Consider the following 19,644-nt stretch of genomic DNA (forward strand, 5'->3'; position numbering starts at 1 on the left):
TCGAAGCATCTGAAGTCTTTTAGCTTTTGCCCGAGCCTTCTACCCCTACGTCTTTTTCCACCCGAGGAGGTGGAGTCTCCGTAGGAGGGGAACCAATTACTGGGGAAGTCCTTTGTGATTGCTTGAGAACTGACAAAGTCTGGAGCCCTCGGGGCAAGGCTGAGGTGGACGTATTTGCATGTCTTTGGCTGGCCTGAGGCCTTGACCTCTCCGTGGCCGCCTTTGGGATTCCCTTTATTTAAATTAGAGCACTTATTTTGTGTGCTGAATTGAAGCAAGATAAAGTCCCTGCCCATTTTCGAGGATGGAGGAGAGACTGGAATTCAGCTGGAATTGCTGGCTGGTCCTGTGGTCTCAGGTGGGGAGTAACTGGGAGCCCAGCTGACAGATGTTTTTGGGAATCTGCTCACCTGGTGGGGAGGTCAGAAATGGCTTCCTGCTGGAGGGTACACTCCAGTGTACGGGCAGGTGGGGTGAGGAGGCTGGGGTGGGCTTCCCTCCTCCCTCGGGCCAGCCCCCAGGCCCTCCTGGTGGGGCAGGGCGGAAGCTGGTTGATCTGGGCTGATGGCTACTGCAGTCTTGGTCCTGGTTCTGATCTAGGATAGCTTGGAGGAGACTGCAGCCTCCGACACTCAGCTGCTGCTTTTCTGCAGCAATGGGAGCTCCAGGATGGCGACGGTGGCTATGGGTCCCATGGCCCAGCTGCAGTATCAGTCATGTGCAGGGTGAGCCCTCTGTCCCACCACCCCAGCCTCGAGCTCTGTCACCTGGAACTGGGGAGGAGGGTGCCGCCAAGCAGATGTCCCTCCGAGGCCTGGGCACAAAATCTTGCCATTTTAGGCTCAGGGAGTGTGAGATACCTGCCCCAGGTCCCACAGCAGGAGGTAAGGAGTTGGAGGCCGAGCTCCCTGTCAGAACTCAACGGGGGCTGGCAGGGAGGTGGGAGTGTTGATAGGAATTTCTTTCTTTTTTCGTTTCTTGGCTTAGTTTTCTTTTCTTTCTTTCTTTTTTTTTTGAGACGGAGTTTTGCTCTGTCACCCAGGCTGGAGTGCAGTGGCACAATCTTGACTCACTGCAACTTCCGCCTCCCGGGTTCAGGCGATTCTCCTACCTCAGCCTCCTGAGTACCTGGGATTATGGGCGCCCACCACCACATCCGGCTAAATTTTGTGTTTTTAATAGAGATGGGGTTTCACCCTGCTGGCCAGGCTGGTCTTGAACTCCTGACCTCAGGTGATCCGCCCACCTGGCCCCCCAAAGTTCTGGGATTAGAGGCGTGAGCCTCTGAGCCTGGCTTCTGCTTTCTGTCTCTATGGATGTGACCACTGTAGGTTTCTCAGAAGTGGAATCACACGCAGTATTTGTCTTTTGAAATTTTGTTTGTTTTGTTTTGAGAGAGTCTGGCTGTTACCTAGGCTGGAGTGCAGTGGTGCGATCTCAGCTAACTGCAACCTCTTCCTCTTGGGTTCAAGTGATCCTCCCACCTCAGCCTCCCAAGTAGCTGGGATTATATAGGTGCCCACCACTATGCCTGGCTAATTTTTGTATTTTTTGTAGAAATGAGATTTTACCATGTTGGTCAGGCTGGTCTCCAACTCCTGACTTCAAGTGATTTGCCCACCTTGGCCTCCCAAAGTGTTAGGATTACAGGCCTGAGCCACCATACCTGGCCCTAGTATTTGTCATTTATTTCGGGCTTATTTCACTCAGCTTCATGTCCTTAAGGTACATGCATGTTGTTGGATGTATCAGAATGTTTTTCCTTTTCAGGGCTGAATAATACTCAATTGGGTGGATGACCCCATTTTGTTTATCGATTCATGGATGGACACTTGGGTTCTCTCCATCCTTTGACTGTTGTGAATAGTGCTGCTGTGACCATGTATGTGCGTGCAAATATGTGTTTGAGTTCTGGATTTCATGGTATGCGTACTTTATTTTTATTTTTAAAAATAGAGACGGGGTCTCACAACGTTGCCCAGACTGGTCTCAAAGTCCCGAGCTCAAGTGATCCTCCTGCCTTGGCTTCTCAATGTGTTGGGATTTCTGGCATGAGCCACTGTGCCTGGGCTAATTTCTGTATACTTTTCATTTTTTATTATTTTTTTGAGACGGAGTCTCACTCTGTCACCTAGGCTGGAGTGCAGTGGCGCAATCTTGGCTCACTGCAACTTCTGCCTCCTGGGTTCAAGTGATTCTCCTTCCTCAGCCTCCTGAGTAGCTGGGACTACAGGTTCGAGCCACTATGCCTGGCTAATTTCATTTTTATGTTTTTTGAGACAGTCTTGCTCTGTCAGCCAGGCTAGAATGCAGTGGTGTGATCTTAGCTCATTGCAACCTCTGTCTCTCAGGTTCAAGTGATTTTTCCTGCCTCGGTCTCCTTAGTAGCTGGTAACTGGGACTACAGGCACAAGCTACCATGCCTAGCTAACTTTTTTTTTTTTTTGGGACAGTCTTTCTCTGTTGCCCAGGCTGGAGTGCAGTGGCATGGTATCAGGTCACTGCAACCTCAGCCTCCCAGGTTCAAGGGATTCTGCTGCCTCAGCCTCCCCAAGAGTTGGGAGTATAGGTGCACACACCAGATTGGCTAATTTTTGTGTTTTTAGTAGAGACAGGGTTTTACCATGTTGGCTAGGCTGGTCTTGAACTCCTGGCCTCAAGTGACTGGCCTGCCTCGGGCTCCCAAAATGCTGGTATTACATACATGAGCCATCATGCCTTGCCTCGGCTAACTTTGGTATTTTTAGTAGAGACAGGGTTTTGTCATTTTGGCTAGGCTGGTCTTGAACTTCTGGCCTCAGGTGATCCATCTGAAATGTGCTGGGATTATGGGCCTCAAGTAATCCACTTGAAAATTGCTGGGATTATGAGCCTCAGGTGATCCACCCGTGAAGTGCTGGGATTATGGGTGTAAGCCACTGCGCCCAGCCTAATTTCTCGATACTTTTTAGAGATACCTTTTCATTTTACACTCACACATGCACATACACGTACATGTTGCTGGGGTTTTGATGGGGATTGCATTAAATCTGCAGATCATTTTGGCTCCAGCGAGCATCTCAATAAGTAGGTCTGCTTGTTAACTTGGGAGGGATCCCCAGAAGTGGGCCTGGGAACCTGCAGTCCTTGGTAAGCCCTGCGGATTTGTTTCCCAAAAGCTGGAGATGAATGGGCTCAGTTCTCATCCTTCCTGGGTAGCTAACCGCTCAGCGCCCTTCACAACTAAAATTTGCTGATTTGATGGAATGGAAATGACATCACTGTGTTTTAATACTTCTTTGTAATGAGATGGCGTTCAGCCATTTACAGGTCTTCCTTTTCAAGTTGCCTGGGATTCTTTTTTTTTTTTTTAATTCTCAAGATGGAATCTTGCTTTGTTGCCCAGGCTGGAGTGCAGTGGCACGATCTCGGCTCACTGCAACTTCTGCCTCCCAGGTTCAAGCAATTCTCCTGCCTCAGCCTCCGAGTAACTGGGATTACAGGCCCCTGCCACCACACCCAGCTCATTTTTGTGTTCTCAGTAGAGATGGGGCTTCACCATGTTGGCCAGGCTGGTCTCGAACTCTTGACCTCACCTCATGATCTGCCCGCCTCTGCCTCCCAAAGTGCTAGATTACAGGTGTAAGCCACCGAACTTCGGCCCTGCCTGGGATTCTCACGGAATTCTGAGAATCTTTATACAGCCAGGGTGTTAACCCATTCTTTGGCTTAGATATTACAAAACTTCTGGATCTTGGAATCAGTGAGTGTTTGAAGGTCATTCTGTCCGGAGGGTCCTTGGAATATTTTTAGCTGCTGTCTTGGAAACACCTATGTCACCTGTCAGTGCTGGGGGCCAGAATAATGTCTTTTTGGGTGACAATTTTGGTTTGATTGAGCCTATGAGATGTTCTGATAGTCTGGTGACATCTTAAGGGATGTAGTTTTTTGTTGTTTGTTTTTTAATAGATGGGGTCTCCCTCTGTTGCCCAGGCTAGAGTGCAGTGGTGCAGTCATAACTCAATGCCTCTAATTCCTGGGCTCAAATGATCCTCCCGCCTCAGCCTTCCCCGTAGCTGGGACCACAGGTGTGCACCACTATGCCTGGCTAATTAAAAAAATTTTTTTGTAGAGATGGTCATGCTATGTTGCCCAGGCTAGTCTTGAACTCGTGGCCTCATAATCCTCCTGCATTAGTCTCCCAAAGTCCTGGGATTCACAGGTGTGAGCCACCACACCAGAGTCCGGGATGCAGTTTTTGTGAGAGGTCAAGATGTTTTAAAATGTGAAGATAAGATATGTTTGTTCTGTGTTTGGTGACCAAGGGGTGTCTGGGATTCAAAATATGCAGCTGGCGTCTGATGAACGCCTCTGCTGTGTGTGGGTGGTATGGCTGAGTGGAGAAGGGTAGGTTTGGGAGTCAGAGCCTCAATGTCCTTATCTGTAAATGGGACACCAATATCTTTCCCAGTTGACCGGAGTGGAGGGGCACTGGGCAGAGAAGCAGGTCCCAGAGAAGGCCTGGGCTCCCTCCAGCAGCCCATCAGGATCCCACCCCATCCCACACCAGAAATACTATTTTGTAACTTCTTTTAAGTTGTTGAGACAGGGTTTTGCTGTCACACAGGCTAGAGTGCGGCAGTGCAGTCTGGGCTCACTGCAACCTCTGCTTCCCCCGTTCAAGCCATCCTTCCACCTCAGCCTCCTGAATAGCTGGGATTACAGGTGAACACCACCATGCATGGCTGCTTTTAATTTCTGTGGAGATGTTGTTTCACCATGTTTCCCAGGCTGGTCTCAAACTTCTGACCTCAAGTGATATGCCCGACTTGGCCTCCCAAAGTGCTGGGATGGATTAGAAGCCTGCGCCACTGTGCCCAGCCTAAAAAAGTTTTTTTTGACATGGTGTCTTGCTTGTTGCCCAGGCTGGTCTTAAACTACTGGCCTTAACTCATCCTCCCACTTTGGCCTTCTAGAGTGTTGCAATTACAGACATAAGCCACTGTGCCCAGCCCGTACCATAAATATTACTTGAGCACGTCCTATGTGCAGCATAGGGCTAGGAATAGAAAATAACTTGTAGCCCACCTGGTAATGCTGGGGTGAGTAGTCTGGCCAACAGTGGCCCACGTCCTGTTTTTGCAAATAAAGTTTTATTGGTACAGAGCAGTGGCCCAGTCATTTACTGTCTGGGTGCTTTCCGTGGGACAGGCAGCAGACGCCCTTTTAGAGGAAAGCTTGCACTCTCCAGTGGGTGGAGGCAATAAGGAACTAACACCTGTAATAGCCAGTGATAAGCAGTGGAGAAAAACATTCCAGGAAAGGGCATGGTGGGTGGCAGGTGAGTTGCATTGTTAAACAGGGCAGTTAGGGAAGGCCTGATTCATCTGGGTCGCCCAAGCTGTAACAGCAGGGAACGAGGGAGTTAGGGTATAGGCAGGCGGGAGTGTGCAGGGTCTTCCCTGTATCTGGAAGGAGGACCTGATTCCAGCGAGGCACAGAGGTGGGCTGGAGCTACTCCGGACCAGCCCGTTGGCAGTGACAAAGCATTCTTGTCCTCTGCTGTTTAAGGAACTTTCACCCCCACCGTGATCACATGCAGCCTCCCGCCCTGACCTGAACCAGGGACTTCAGGTGCTGACCTTACAGTCAGCTTCTTAAAGGGTCACCAGCAACTCCACCGTTGCAGAGGGAAGATTGCATTGGTGGGGCGGGCATGGTGGCCTACGCCTGTAATCCCAGCACTTTGGGAGGCTCAGGTGGGTGGATCACTCCCAAAGTGCTGGGATTATAGGCATGAGCCACTGCACCTGGCCTTAGTTTTAATTTTAATACCCTCCGCCCCTCAGCTGCAGTCTCACTCTGTTGCCCAGGCTGAAGTGCAGTAGCGTGATCTCGGCTCACTGCAGCCTCCCCTTCCTAGGTTCAAGCTATTCTCCCGAGTAGCTGTGATTATAGGTGTACGCCACCATGCCTAGCTAAAGTTTGTATTTTTAGTAGAGATGGGGTTTCACCATGTTGGTCAGGCTGGTCTGAAACTCCTGACCTCATGATCTGCCTGCCCCGACCTCCCAAAGTGCTGGGATTACAGGTGTGAGCCACCACACATGGCAGTTTTATTTTTTAATATTTTTTTGGAGACAGGGTCTTGTTCTGTCTCCCAGGCTGCATGCGATATCTGCTCACTGCCACCCCAACCTCCTATGCTCAAGCGATCCTCCCACCTCAGCCTCCAGAGTAGCTGGGTTCCAGGCGTAACCACCATGCTCGGTTAATTTTTTTGTATTTTTTTTTTTTTTTTGAGATGGAGTTTCACTCTTGTTACCCAAGCTGGAGTGCAATGGCGCGATCTCAGCTCACCGCAACCTCCGCCTCCTGAGTTCAGGCAATTCTCCTGCCTCAGCCTCCTGAGTAGCTGGGATTACAGGCACACGCCACTGTGCCCAGCTAATTTTTTGTATTTTTAGTAGAGACGGGGTTTCACCATGTTGACCAGGATTGTCTCGATCTATTGACCTCGTGATCCACCCGCCTCGGCCTCCCAAAGTGCTGGGATTACAGGCGTGAGCCACCGCGCCCGGCCTTGTATTCTTTTTGTAGAGACGGAGTCTTACCTTGTTGCCCAGGCTAGTCTTGAACTCCTGAGCTCAAGCGATCTGCCTACCTTGGCCTTCAGAAGTGCTGAGATTATAGGTGTGAGCCACCATGCCCAGCTAGAGCTTGCATTTTTTTTTTTTTTTATGGAGATGAAATTCACATGGTATCCAATTAACCATTTGAAACGTATACACTTCAGTGGTATTTGGTACATTGATCCTGTGTAGTCACCAGCTGTCTGTGGTTTCAAAATTGAATTTTTATTTTAAGCAAGAACAAATGGCATTTGGGTAGAGGCGAGTGGCCCCATGCAGACTGTGACCTTGTAGTCTGTGCTTAGCTTCTCTGAGTTCCAGGGTTTGGAACCATAAATAGTAACAAGAATCACAGACCAGGCACCGTGGCCCAGGTCTGTCATCTCAGCCCTTTGGGAGGCTAAGGTGGGAGGGTTGCGTGAGCCCAGGAGTTCTAGACCAGACTGGGCAACATAGTGAGATCCTGACTATGAAAAAGAATCACCTGTAATGGGTGGTGCATGCCTGTAGTCCCAGCTATTCGGGAGACTGAGGCAGGAGAATCACTTGATCCCTGGAGGTGGAGGTTGCAGTGAGCCAAGATTGTGCCACTGCACTTCACCCTGGGTGACAGAGCAACAAAAAAGAAATCACATTTATGGCGAGGTGATTTTTTGGCTAAGGTGGGAGGATCGTTTGAAGCCAGGAGTTTGAGACCAGGCTGGCCAATGTAGCAAGATCCCATCTCTAAAAAAATAAAAATAAAATTTTAGAGCTGGGCGCGGTGGCTCACACCTGTAATTCCAGAACTTTGGGAGGCCGAGGCGGGTGGATCACGAGGTCAAGAGATCGAGACCATCCTGGTCAACATGGTGAAACCCCATCTCTACTAAAAATACAAAAAATTAGCTGGGCATGGTGGCGCGTGCCTGTAATCCCAGCTACTCAGGAGGCTGAGGCAGGAGAATTGCCAGGTGGTGGAGGTTGCGGTGAGCCGAGATTGCGCCATTGTACTCCAGCCTGGGTAACATGACCATTAGTTGGTTGTGGTAGTGTGTGGCTGTGGTCCCTGCTACCCAGGAGGCTGAGGTTGGAGGATTGATTGAGTTCAGGAGCTGGAGGCTGCAGTGAGCTGTGACTGAGCCACTGCACTGCAGTCTGGGTGAATAGAGGAAGACTGTCTTTTTTTCTTTTTTTTTTTTGAGACGGAGTTTTGCTCTTGTTACCCAGGCTGGAGTGCAATGACACGATCTCAGCTCACCACAACCTCCGCCTCCTGGATTCAGGCAGTTCTCCTACCTCAGCCTCCCGAGTAGCTGGGATTACAGGCGTGCACCATCATGCCCAGCTAATTTTTTGTATTTTTACTAGAGTTGGAGTTTCACCATGTTGACCAGGATGGTCTCGATCTCTTGACCTCGTGATCCATCTGCCTCAGCCTCCCAAAGTGCTGGGATTACAGGCGTGAGCCACCGCGCCGGCAACCGTGTCTCTTAAAAGAGTCTGGGTGTGGTGGCTCACTCACGCCTGTAATCTCAGCACTTTGGGAGGCCAAGGTGTGGGAGGATTGCTTGAGGACTAGAATTTGAGACCAACTTGGGCAACATAGCCAAATCCCAAAAAACAAACAAAAAAATTTAGCTGGGTGTGATGGTGGGTGCCTGTGGTCCCAGTTACCCAGGAGGCTGAGGCTGGAGGATGATTGAGCTCAGGAGTTGGAGGCTGCAGTGAGCTGTGATTGAGCCACTGCACTGCAGCCTGCGTGAAGAGAGCGAAACCCTGTCTCTAAAAAGAAGAAAAACAGCTGGGTGCGGTAGGTCATGCCTGTAATCCCGGCACTTTGGGAGGCTGAGGCAGGCAGATCACCGGAGGTCAGGAGTTCAACACCAGCCTGACCAATATAGTGAAACCCTGTCTTACAAAAAAAAAAAAAAAAAGAAAGAAAAGAAACAGCATTTATATGGTCAGGTAATCCCAAACAGAAGCATGTCCTGGGTGGCAGGTCCCAGGCGCTGTGTAGGGGAGAGTCCCCGCCCTCAGGGAGGGAACTGTCTTTTGGGGGAGACAGAGGCATGAAATACACAAGGACGGTAGAGATCTGTTTCTGAGGGGTTGTGGGTTATCAGAGTCCTTTGGGGCCTGTGGCTGTTGGGTGCTTCTCTGGGGCCCACGGAGGCTGGAGGAGGGAGTGAAGGAGGAGGGGTCTAGGAGAATTTAGGAGCTGTGCCTGAGGGGCCATGCGGGAAAGAGGGCCGGGCATGTGGACGTGACCAGGGGGACGTTTGTACTGGAGAGTGAGGTGGAGAGTGGGGGCACTGGCCTCATGGTCCTAGGTGAGTAGGGATTGTGTGTCCATTTTGGAGAGTTGCAAACTGAGGCCCTGAGAAGACGCTGACTTGCTGGGGATGCTGGGGATTCCCGGCTGCCCCACCCAGCTCAGGAGGAGGGGCTTTGGGCAACGTTGAGCCCTTGTGGTGGGCAGAGCCGTTGGCTGGCATCCGGGCCTGGGTAGTGTTGGGCGGGTTTCACAAGCCCAGGCAGGGGCTGGCCTGGGCCGCTAGGCTTCCGTGCAGCCTGGGGCAGGAAGAGCCGGTGGCTGATGTAAGCTCTTGCGCAAACCCCTGGCTGCCGGCTTCCGGAGCCTTTTACCCACCTGCCTGCCACAGCAAGGCGGAAGCCTGGGGCTTGGCGGGGCTTGGAGGCCCTGCTGCCCCAGCTCGGGCTGCATGGATGGACTGACCGGCCACCAAGGCCCTGGGGCCCGAGGGCTTTGCGCTGGAGTCCGGTGAGGGGGCTGGGCCAGGCTAGACTGGAGTGTGGGGGCCAGACACGGGGCGGTGGTGATGGGGCATGTGGCCAGAGGGCACCCCCTGCTGCTCTGCCCACTCCAATCTCTACTCTGGGGCCCAAGGTAGAGGCCCTGCCCTTCTCTGCCTCGGTTTCCACACATGTACCCCAAAGAAGCTGGGTTGGACATTCTGGGATCCTGTGCCCCTGGGAGGCGGTCAGTGAGCACTTGTATGCTGGCCCTTTGTGGGGGAGGAGGAGGGTACTGGGGACCCAGAGGTGGGGCCAAGGTCTCTCAGCCCCCACAGGCTGGACCAGGGCCACCTGGGAGCCTGCATCTCCTACAAAGCCACCTACCTTCTCCGTGCCACCTGTAAACAGTGGCTTAAAGGGATGGTGGCTCTAGGGTGGTGGCTCTAGGGTACCCACAGAATCCCTCGGCTGGGGGCTCTTTGCCGCCACCTCCTGAGGGCATTGCTGGGAGGATTTTAAGTCACCTGCACAGTGCCTGGTGCCTGCCAGCTTCTAGTGAACAGGTGCCGTGGCTGGTTATTGTTATTATTTATATTTTGGGTCCAGGTCTTGTTCTGTCGCCTGGAGTGGAGTGCAGTGTTATAACTGCAGTCACAGCTCACTGCAGCCTCCAAATCCCAGCCTCAAGCCATCCTCCTGCCTCAACCTCCGGAGACTGTAGGCGAGAGCCATCTTGCCTGGCCTGTTATTAGTTGTCATTATATTATTACTGTGGTTAAACACATGCTTCCTTCTCTATCATTCCCAAAAGAAGGCATTTTTATCCCCATTTTGTTGATGTGCAAACTGAGACCCGGTGAGGCTGGTGAGGGCAACCTCTTCCCCAGCTCCTGCATGTTTCTCTCTGACCTGTGACCCAGAGGCCTGCCAGGGTCTTTCCTTACAGGGGGTGGCGTTTGGGGCTTGTGGGACAGAGCCCCTAGCTCTAGGGGGGCAGCTGGGAGGTGCCCTGTCTGATAAGGACCTGGCCATGTGGGGCATGGTGGTGCTGGCTGCGGCCTGCACCCAGGCCCCAGCTGATGTCCATCATCTTTCTGAGCAGCAGTCAGTCCTGTGGCTCCTGTTGGCAGGGACCCAGGGTGCATGAAGCCTGCTGGCTGGAGGGGTTGCCTGGATGGGGCTCCCTTTGCGGCTCCCATGCCTGCTGTTCCGTTCATTCACGGAGTCGTTCCCTAAGACACTGTGGCTTGGTGGTGCCAGCAGTGGACTCGGGGACACCCTGTGGGGCTGCATTCTAAGTCACTGCTTCCCAGCTGTGTGACCTGGCACTTCCCAACCCTGAGCCTCCGCTGCGTCGTCTGTTAAATGGGCACATGGGGCTGGCTAGGGCTGCTGTGGGAAGTCCTTCTCTGGCCCCAGAGTGGGTGTCCTCTCTGGGCCTGCAGAGCGCCGAACACGAGCCCCCACCTGTGAGATCCCCACCGCCTTGCCCTGTGGCCTCTTGAAGTCCCAGTGCTGTGGGACTTCCAGAGGCTACAGGGCAAGGCGACCTTAGGATTCTGCAGATGGGGAGAATGGTGCCGTGCTGCATCTGGGCTGCCTGGCGTCAGGGGTGGCAGGCCCTACTCCAAAGGTGCCCAGGGCTGAGGGTCTGCTGTGGGGGACTTCTTGGGGGGCTTCCTGCCGTCTTGTGCTTCCTCAAGCCCTGGGTCTGATTGAGTTGACCCAGGCCCCTCCTGTGGTCTGGGGTGGGGCTGGGGCAGGGAAACCCTCTTTGGTCTCCTGGCCTGGTTAGCTGCCTGACAGTTCTCCCAACTTCTCTCTGCAGGCGAGGCCTTCTTGGGCAGCTTTGTGGCCAGCGGGATGGGGCCCTCGGCCTCGTCCCAGGGAAGCCCGGTGCCACTGCCCTCTGACCTCTCCTTCCGCTCCCCCACCCCCAGCAACCTGCCCATGGTGCAGCTGTGGGCCGCCCACGCCCATGAAGGTAAGGAGCGCACCAGGGTTGGGGCTGAGGGCTGCTGGGGCGCTGTCCCGGACACTCGGGCAACTTCATGTGGCCCTTTATGGTCATCCCTGAGTGAGCTGGGGCTAGTGGGCCCCAGGTCACCTGGCCTCTCTATCGTTCCTCAAACACTTAGGGCTTCCTCTTGTCACTGTCACAGGGCCTTTGCATGAGCCATTCTCTCTCCTTTGAGCCTGACACCCTGCCCCAGGCCACCACCCATGCCTCCTCTGGCTCAGCTCAGAGACCCCGTTCCTCCCCGCTTCTTTTCCATCACTCGTGACAACAGATTACCTGATAATTGGTGATCTACCCACTTTCCCACTGGAGTGCTCTGAGTGCAGGTTTGATCTACTCAGCACTGGATCCCTGGTGCACAGTAGGCTCATTAATAATGACAGGAGCAGGCCGGGCATGGTGACTCACAGTTGTAATACCAACACTTTGGGAGGTTGAGGTGGGAAGATCACTTGAGGCCAGGTGTTGGAGACCAGCCTGGGTAACATAGCGAGACCCTGTCTCTGAAAAAAAAAAAATTCCTGCAGTATAGGGGGGCCTGGGGCTGGCTTCCCTAGGGCTGTGAGTGGATTCTGGATTTTTCTAGAGCCTCTCTTTCATTCTCTCTGCAAAGGAATGGGTCTGGGGACCTCAGCTCCTCCCCCACCTCTGGCTTTGACAGGTTCTAGATGTTGGGTGCTAGGTACCTCCTCCCTCCTCCCAGATGTCCTGTGGGCACTCGCGTCCCCAGCTACAGGACCCCTCCCGTTCTTACAGTGCTTTGCCCATTGCACAGATGAGGCCAGTGAGGCTGCTCCTTCTGAGCACTTTGGGGAAGGCATCTGAATACAGGAACCAGGGTGCGCAGCCTGCACAGAGGGTGCCCTCTAGGCTGGGTTTCCACCTGAGCCTCCCACTTTAACCAGGCAAGGCGGGCGCCACAGGGTCTGGACAAGCAGAGCCTGCCTCTCGTGCCTGTCTGCCCCCAGCTGGCTACCTCTGTCTCTCTGAGACTTCCTTTTCTCTTTGGCCAGCAAATCCTAGTAATGACCACAAACACACAGGGTGCTTACCTCATTTGAGTGCATGCGCTGCTCACTTCAGTCTCAGAACCAGCCCTACCTGGAGAGGGACTGTGAGGCCTGTTTTTTTGAGACAGGGTCTTGCTCTGTCGCCCAGGCTGGAGTGCAGTGGTGCAATCTCAGCTCACCGCAACCTCCGCCTCCCAGGCTCAAGAGCTTCTCCCACCTCAGCCTCTTGAGTAGCTGGGACTACAGGTGTACATCATCACACCTGGTTAACTACTGTATTTTTTTTGGTGGAGTCGGGGTTTCACCATGTTTCCCAGGTTTGTATCATCCTGCCTTGGCCTTGCAAAATGCTGGGATTAAAGGCATGAGCCACTGTGCCTGGCCTAGTAAGCCCATTAGGTCCATTTTACAGATGGGAGAGCAGAGACCTGATGCCTGTGTAAAAGTGCTGGTTTTGTTTTTTTGAGGAGGCATCTCACTCTGTCACCCAGGCTGGAGTGCAGTGGTGCGATCTTGGCTCACTGCAACCTCTGCCTCCTGGATTCAGGTGATTCTGCCTCAGCCTCCTGAGTAGCTGGGATTACAGGCACCCGCTACCACGCCCAGCTAATTTTTGTATTTTTACTGGAGATGGGATTTCACCGTGTTGGCCAGGCTGGTCTCAAACTCCTGGCCTTGTGATCCGCCTGCCTCGGCCTCCCAAAGTGCTGGGATTACAGGTATGAGCCACCGCGCGCGCCCTTCCTTCCTTCTTTTCTTTTCTTTCCTTCCTTCCTTCCTTCTTTTCTTTTCTTTTCCCTTCCTTCCTTCCTTCCTTCCTTCCTTCCTTCCTTCCTTCCTTCCTTCCCTCCCTCCCTCCCTCCCTCCCTCCCTCTCTCTCTCTCTCTTTCTTTCTTCCTTCTTTCTTTTGAGGAGGAGTCTCACTCTGTCATCCAGGCTGGAGTATAGTGGTGTGATCTTGGCTCACTGTAATCTCCGCCTCCTGGGTTCAAGTGATTCTTCTGCCTCAGCCTCCTGAGTAGCTGGGATTATAGGCGCATATCATCATGCCTGCCTAATTTTTAGTAGAGATGGGATTTCACCATGTTGCCAGGCTGGTCTCAAACTCCTGACCTTGTGACCTGCCCACCTTGGCCTCCCAAAGTGCTGGGATTACAGGCATAAGCCACTGCCTGGTGGGTTGTATCTTTTTTAGAGAGAGTCTCGCTCTGTCACCTAGGCTGTCGTGCAATGTGGTTCGATCTCTGCTCACTACAACTTCTGCCTCCCGGGTTCAAGTGATTCTTCTGCCTCAGCTTCCCGAGTAGCTGGGATTATAGGTGTATGCCACCACACCTGGCTAATTTTCGTATTTATTGTAGAGATGGGATTTCACCACGTTGGCTAGGTGGGTCTTGAACTCTTGACTTCAAGTGATCCACCTGAGTTGACCTCCCAAAATGCTTGGATTACAGGCGTGAGCCATGGCACCTGGCTTGGGAGTGCTGTTTGAATGATTGGATGAGAACTGGTATCAGGTGGCCTTTTTCTTTGTGGGTGTTGTCATGGCATGATTGACAAGGCGGTGCTGGGTAGAAGTCATTGGCCCAGTGGGCCAGCTGCAGGTCCTGCATCCCTGGCTAAGCAGGGCCCACTGGGTATGGAGCACATGAACCCCTGAGAGATCTCCAGTAGGCCTGGGATCCCATAGGACTCTGAGCTCGGGCAGTAGTCAGGACCCTTACCCAGCACCCTAGCACCCGCCTACCTCTTGGGCTGCCATTCTGTGTGCCCTTTAAAAATATGTATTATTTAAAATTTCTTTATATAGAGATCAGGTCTTGCTACGTTTTCCAGGCTGGTCTCAAACCCCTGGGCTCAAGCAGTCCTCCCGCTTTGGCCTCCCAGAGCACTGGGATTAAAGATGTGAGCCACCATGCCTAGCTTCTGTGTGCTCTCTTCGGTGACTTCTCTGGTGGCTACCCCTTCCTTCTTTTGTCCTGCAAGGCCCTGATTCTGTTTATTATTATTATTATTATTATTATTTTTTTTTGAGATGGAGTTTTGCCCTTGTTATCCAGGCTGGAGTGCAATGGCACAATCGTGGCTCACCGCAACCTCTGCCTCCCGGGTTCAGGCAATTCTCCTGCCTCAGCCTCCCGAATAGCTGGGATTACAGGCACGTGCCACCATGCCCAGCTAATTTTTTGTATTTTTAGTAGAGACAGGGTTTCACCATGTTGACCAGGATGGTCTCGATCTCTTGACCTTGTGATCCACCCGCCTTGGCCTCCCAAAGTGCTGGGATTACAGGCTTGAGCCACCACGCCCGGCCTTGTTTATTATTATTTTTTAAGATGGAGTTTTGCACTGTTACCCTGGCTGGAGGGCAGTGGCATGCTCTTGATTGACTGTAACCTCCGCCTCCCAGGTTCAAGCGATTCTCCTGCCTCAGCCTCCGGAGTAGCTGGGATTACAGGTGCCTTCCACCACACCTGGATGATTTTTTTATTTTTATTAGAGACAGGGTTTCATTATGTTGGCTAGGCTGATATCGAACTCCTGACCTCATGATCCATCCCTTGGCCTCCCAAAGTGCTGGGATTACAGGCGTGAGCCGTTACGCCCGGCCCGTGTTTATTTCTATTTTTAAAAAATTCTGGGCCAGGCGAGGTGGCTTGTGCCTGTAATCCCAGCACCCTGGGAGGCTGAGGCAGGCATGCGGATCGCTTGAGGCCTGGAGTTCCATTGCTGGTGGGGGCCTTTGGGGAGGCCGGGGGCAGGGGGATCCTTGGTGGGAGGAATTCTTTCCTGGCAACCTCTGCTTGGGAGATGGAGCAGCTGAAGATTCGGGGTCCACTTAGGGTAAGAGAAGGCAAGTGACCAGCCCAAGGTCACACAGCAGAGAAAGGGCCCATGTTAGGCTGAATTCAAGAGTCCTGGCTGCAGGGTCAGATGACCTGGATTCAAAGCCAGGCTCTTCTGCTGTATCATCTCGGGCAAGTGGTCTTCTCTAAGTTTTCTCGTCCTTAAAACGAGGACATGAAGCCTCTTCCTCCTAGGTTATTTTGGACGTTTAAATGAGGATGACAGTGGCAAAGCTCTCGGTCATGCTTGCTAAGCTGTCATTGGCCCCTGCTAGCTGGATCCATTCTGATCCTCTTCTTGGGGGGACTGGGTGGGCCTGGGGAGAGGCCCAGGGTTGGGGAGTGGGGGAATGCATTGCCCTGGGGAGCTGCTGGAAACCTCAAGGCTCCCTGCACCAGCGGTCTGCTGCCAAAGTAGTTTATCTCCAGGAGCTGGAGGGAAGCTCCTGGTGGGCGGCTGCATTGGCCAGGTCCAGCTTTTCTCTCTTTTCTTACAGGCTACTCCCACCTGCCCAGCGGGCTGTACCCATCCTACCTCCACCTGAACCACCTGGAGCCCCCCAGCAGCGGGAGCCCCCTCCTCAGCCAGCTGGGTCAGCCCAGCATTTTTGATACCCAGAAAGGTCAGGGGCCAGGAGGAGGTAAGACTGGGGGGTCCAGGACGGGGGTGGGTGGGGGTGGGGGATGGGTGGCACAGGAGTCTTCTGAGAAGCTTCTGTGGCCCTTGGTGGCATCCAGGCAGCCCCCAGCTCTGTCCAGGATGCTTGCTTTTTTTTTCTTTTTGAGACAGGGTCTCATTGTGTTGCCCAGGCTGGAGTGCAGTGGTGTGATCATAGCTCACTGCAGCCTCAAACTCCCAAATGATACTCCTACCTCAGCCCCCACTACACCCAACTGACTTTTTAAACTTTTTATAGAGCTGAAGTCTTGCTGTGTTGCCCAGGCTGGTTTCAAACTCCTGGCCTCAAGCAATCCTCCTGCCTTGGCTTCCCGAGGTGCTGGGATTCCAGGTGTGAGCCATTGTGGCCTAAGATGCTTTTTTGAGACCTGAGTTCCTAAGCTTTCCCCGAAGGCTCCCTAGGCCCACCCACAGCCCTGGGTGCCTTCTAGTCACACTCTACTCTGAGGGGCCCTGCTAGGCCTTCTGGGCAGCTCTGAAAACAACCCTCAGCCTCCCCTTTTACAGATGATGAAACTGAGGCTCAGGAAGGGTAGATTTAAACTTAGTTCTAGACATTTCCAGAGCCTGCATTCTCAAGGGCTGGACTGTCCATTTCCTTTCTTCTTGCCCTGAGGGGATACCTTTCCTTGGTGTGAAACCGTGGGGCTCCCTGCACCAAAACAGTTTTATTTCCAAGAAAAAGAAAACACTGCTGGCCACAGTGCTCATGCCTTTAATCCGAGCACTTTGGGAGGCAGAGGTGGGTGGATCACCTGAGGTCAGGAGTTGGAGACCAGTCTGACCAACATGGTGAAACCCTATCTCTACTAAAAATACAAAAATTAGCTGGAGGGTGTGTGCCTATAACCCCAGCTACTTGGGAGGCTGAGGCAGGAGAATTGCTTGAACCTGGGAGGTGGAGGATGCAGTAGCTGAGTTTGCACCACTGCACTCCTCCAGCCTGGGCAAAAGACCAAGACTCCATTTCCAAAAAACGAAAAACACTGGAGGAGGCTAGGGTTGGCCCAGCCCCCTTTCAGGGTCCCCCTCTGTCCAGGCAGGGGTGGGAGGTGGCGCTCCCTCACTGTGGTTCCCTTCTCTGCAGACGGCTTCTACCTGCCCACCGCTGGGGCTCCGGGCACCCTGCACTCTCACGCGCCGTCCGCCCGAACCCCTGGCAGCGGCCACTCCTCAGGTGCCCCGGCCAAAGGCTCGTCGTCGCGGGACGGTGCAGCCAAGGAGCGGGCGGGTCGTGGCGGGGAGCCTCCTCCGCTGTTCGGCAAGAAGGACCCACGCGCACGGGGTGAGGAGTCCGCGGGACCACGCGGCGTGGTGGACCTGACCCAGGAGGCGCGTGCCGAGGGCCGCCAGGACCGTGGACCCCCGCGCCTGGCCGAGCGCCTGTCACCATTCCTGGCTGAATCTAAGACCAAGAACGCGGCGCTGCAGCCGTCGGTGCTGACCCTGTGCAACGGCGCCGGGGACGTGGGGCTGCCTGCGCTGGTGGCCGAGGCGGGCCGCGGCGGCGCCAAGGAGACCGCTCGGCAGGACGAGGGCACACGGCTGCTGCGGCGCACGGAGGCCCTGCTGCCCGGGCCACGCCCCTGCCCCTCGCCGCTGCCTCCGCCGACTGCGCCGCCCAAAGGGCCGCCGGCGCCCCCCGCGGCCACCCCTGCTGGCGTCTACACCGTCTTCCGCGAGCCAGGCCGCGAGCACCGCGTGGTGGCGCCCACCTTCGTGCCTTCTGTGGAGGCCTTCGATGAGCGCCCGGGACCCATACAGATCGCCTCCCAGGCGCGCGATGCCCGGGCCCGTGAGCGCGAGGCGGTTAGGCCAGGGGTCCTGCAGGCGCCCCCTGGCTCCCCGCGGCCTCTGGACCGGTCCGAGGGCCTGCGCGAGAAGAACTCGGTCATCCGCTCTCTCAAGCGTCCGCCCCCCACGGACGCCCCCACGGTGCGAGCTGCACGCACCTCCCCAGACCCCCGCGCCTACCTACCTACCAAGGAGCTGCTCAAGCCAGAGGCCGATCCACGGCCCTGCGAACGTGCACCCCGCGGCCCAGTCGGTTCTGCGCCCCAACAGGCCGCCAAGCTCTTCGGCCTGGAGCCCGGGCGCCCCCCGCCTGCGGGCCCTGAGCACAAATGGAAACCCTTCGAGCTGGGCAACTTCGCTACCACGCAGATGGCCGTGCTGGCCGCGCAGCACCACCACGCCAGCCGCGCCGAGGAGGAGGCTGCTGTGGTTGCCGCCGCCTCCTCCAAGAAGGCCTACCTGGATCCTGGGGCCGTGCTGCCCCGCTCAGCGGCCACCTGCGGCCGGCCCATTGCCGACATGCACTCTGCAGCCCATGGGCCTGGAGAGGCCTCGGCCATGCAGAGCCTTATAAAGTACAGTGGCAGCTTCGCCCGGGAGGCTGTGGCCGTGCGCCCTGGTGGCTGTGGCAAGAAGAGCCCCTTTGGAGGTTTGGGCACCATGAAACCTGAGCCTGCGCCCACCTCTGCGGGTACTCCCCGAGCCCAGGCCCGACTCCCACACCCTGGAGGCCCTGCAGCGGGTGGCGGCCGGCAGCTGAAGCGGGACCCCGAGAGGCCCGAGAGTGCCAAGGCTTTTGGGCGTGAGGGCTCTGGTGCCCAGGGTGAGGCAGAAGTGCGACACCCGCCCGTGGGCATTGCAGTGGCCGTGGCCCGGCAGAAAGACAGTGGTGGCAGTGGCCGGCTGGGGCCTGGACTGGCAGACCAGGAGCGCTCTTTGTCGCTGAGTGACGTCAAAGGTAAGTCCTGGTCCTACCCCAGCCCTTTCCTTTCCCGCCTATCTACCCCGACGTTCCATTTCTCCGTGTCTCCCTTCCCACCTTCCTTGGCACCCTCACCTCTCCCTGCCTTCCACGCACTGTTTGTTTTTTCTGTAACTTGTGGGCTGTGGCTGCCCTTCTTAGTTTATTGCTTTTTCCATTGTGCACATAGAAAAATGTGTAAAATGCAGAAAAAGAGAACAAAGAAGGACCGTTATGTTTTGCCTGTACCCTGAGTACTTCTGTGTCGTTTCCCTAATTCATTTTACCGTGCAGTTTGCTTCTACCTGCAGAGCCCTTGGTGCACGTAAGATCTTGGGCCCGTAGGATCTCCGTGCAGTTTCCCATATGTTACAGTGTGGGTCCTTTCCCCTTGCTCTTGCTAAGTCTTTATAATTTCTTTGAATGGCCTTAAATGTTCTGTTGAGAGCGTGTCCCATAGTTCAGTTTCCTATTCCCTTGGTGGGCATTTGAGATTGTTCCCTCTCAGATCTTTTGTGTTCAGAATGTTGCATTCAGTCTTTTGGTGCACTGTACCTTCCTGGTGTTTTTAGTCATTTCCTAAGAATAGAAGGTCTTGAGAATAGACAAACATGAAACCTTCAATTTGAAGTCATTGAGGGACCTAACTGTGCCTTACTGATTCCAGTGTCCTTGGTGCCTAGCCAGCCTGGGGTGTGGCATCAGGGGTTTGATGGATGCATGAATGAGTGTTCGAGGAACAGACAGAAACTGGGGTTCCAGCATCCGTAGGGTTGTGACACGCAGTACTTGAGTGACTTCTTAGGGAGACAGTTTATGTACCTGTTAACAGTTTGAGAGCCTCTGTTATATTTTGGATTCTTGAGAATTGTTTTATTTTTTAGTTTTTAAATTATTATTTTGTTTTACAGACAGGATCTTGCTCTGCCATCCAGGCTGGAATGTGGTGGTGTCATAGCTTTTACTGCAGCCTTAGCGTCCTGG

At 54.2% G+C, this 19,644-nt stretch overlaps 1 protein-coding gene across 8 annotated transcripts in view; it reads left to right on the forward strand.

The window, feature by feature from the left end:
- TNRC18 (trinucleotide repeat containing 18) overlaps positions 1-19,644 on the forward strand; it is a 112,433-nt gene that overhangs the window by 16,477 nt on the left and 76,312 nt on the right. For 7 of the 8 annotated variants that reach the window (XM_054248864.2, XM_078358107.1, XM_054248872.2 and 4 more), the window contains 3 exons: positions 11,179-11,334; positions 15,724-15,867; positions 16,993-18,657. In XM_054248864.2, coding sequence (XP_054104839.2) covers positions 11,179-11,334; positions 15,724-15,867; positions 16,993-18,657 — 1,965 coding nt within the window. Of the gene's footprint in view, positions 1-9,262; positions 9,376-11,178; positions 11,335-15,723; positions 15,868-16,992; positions 18,658-19,644 lie in introns of those variants that run through there. The other variant, XM_078358113.1, reaches the window with a different exon arrangement.

This window comes from Callithrix jacchus, chromosome 2, assembly GCF_049354715.1.
Source record: "Callithrix jacchus isolate 240 chromosome 2, calJac240_pri, whole genome shotgun sequence".
Classification (NCBI taxonomy): Eukaryota; Metazoa; Chordata; class Mammalia; order Primates; family Cebidae; genus Callithrix; species Callithrix jacchus.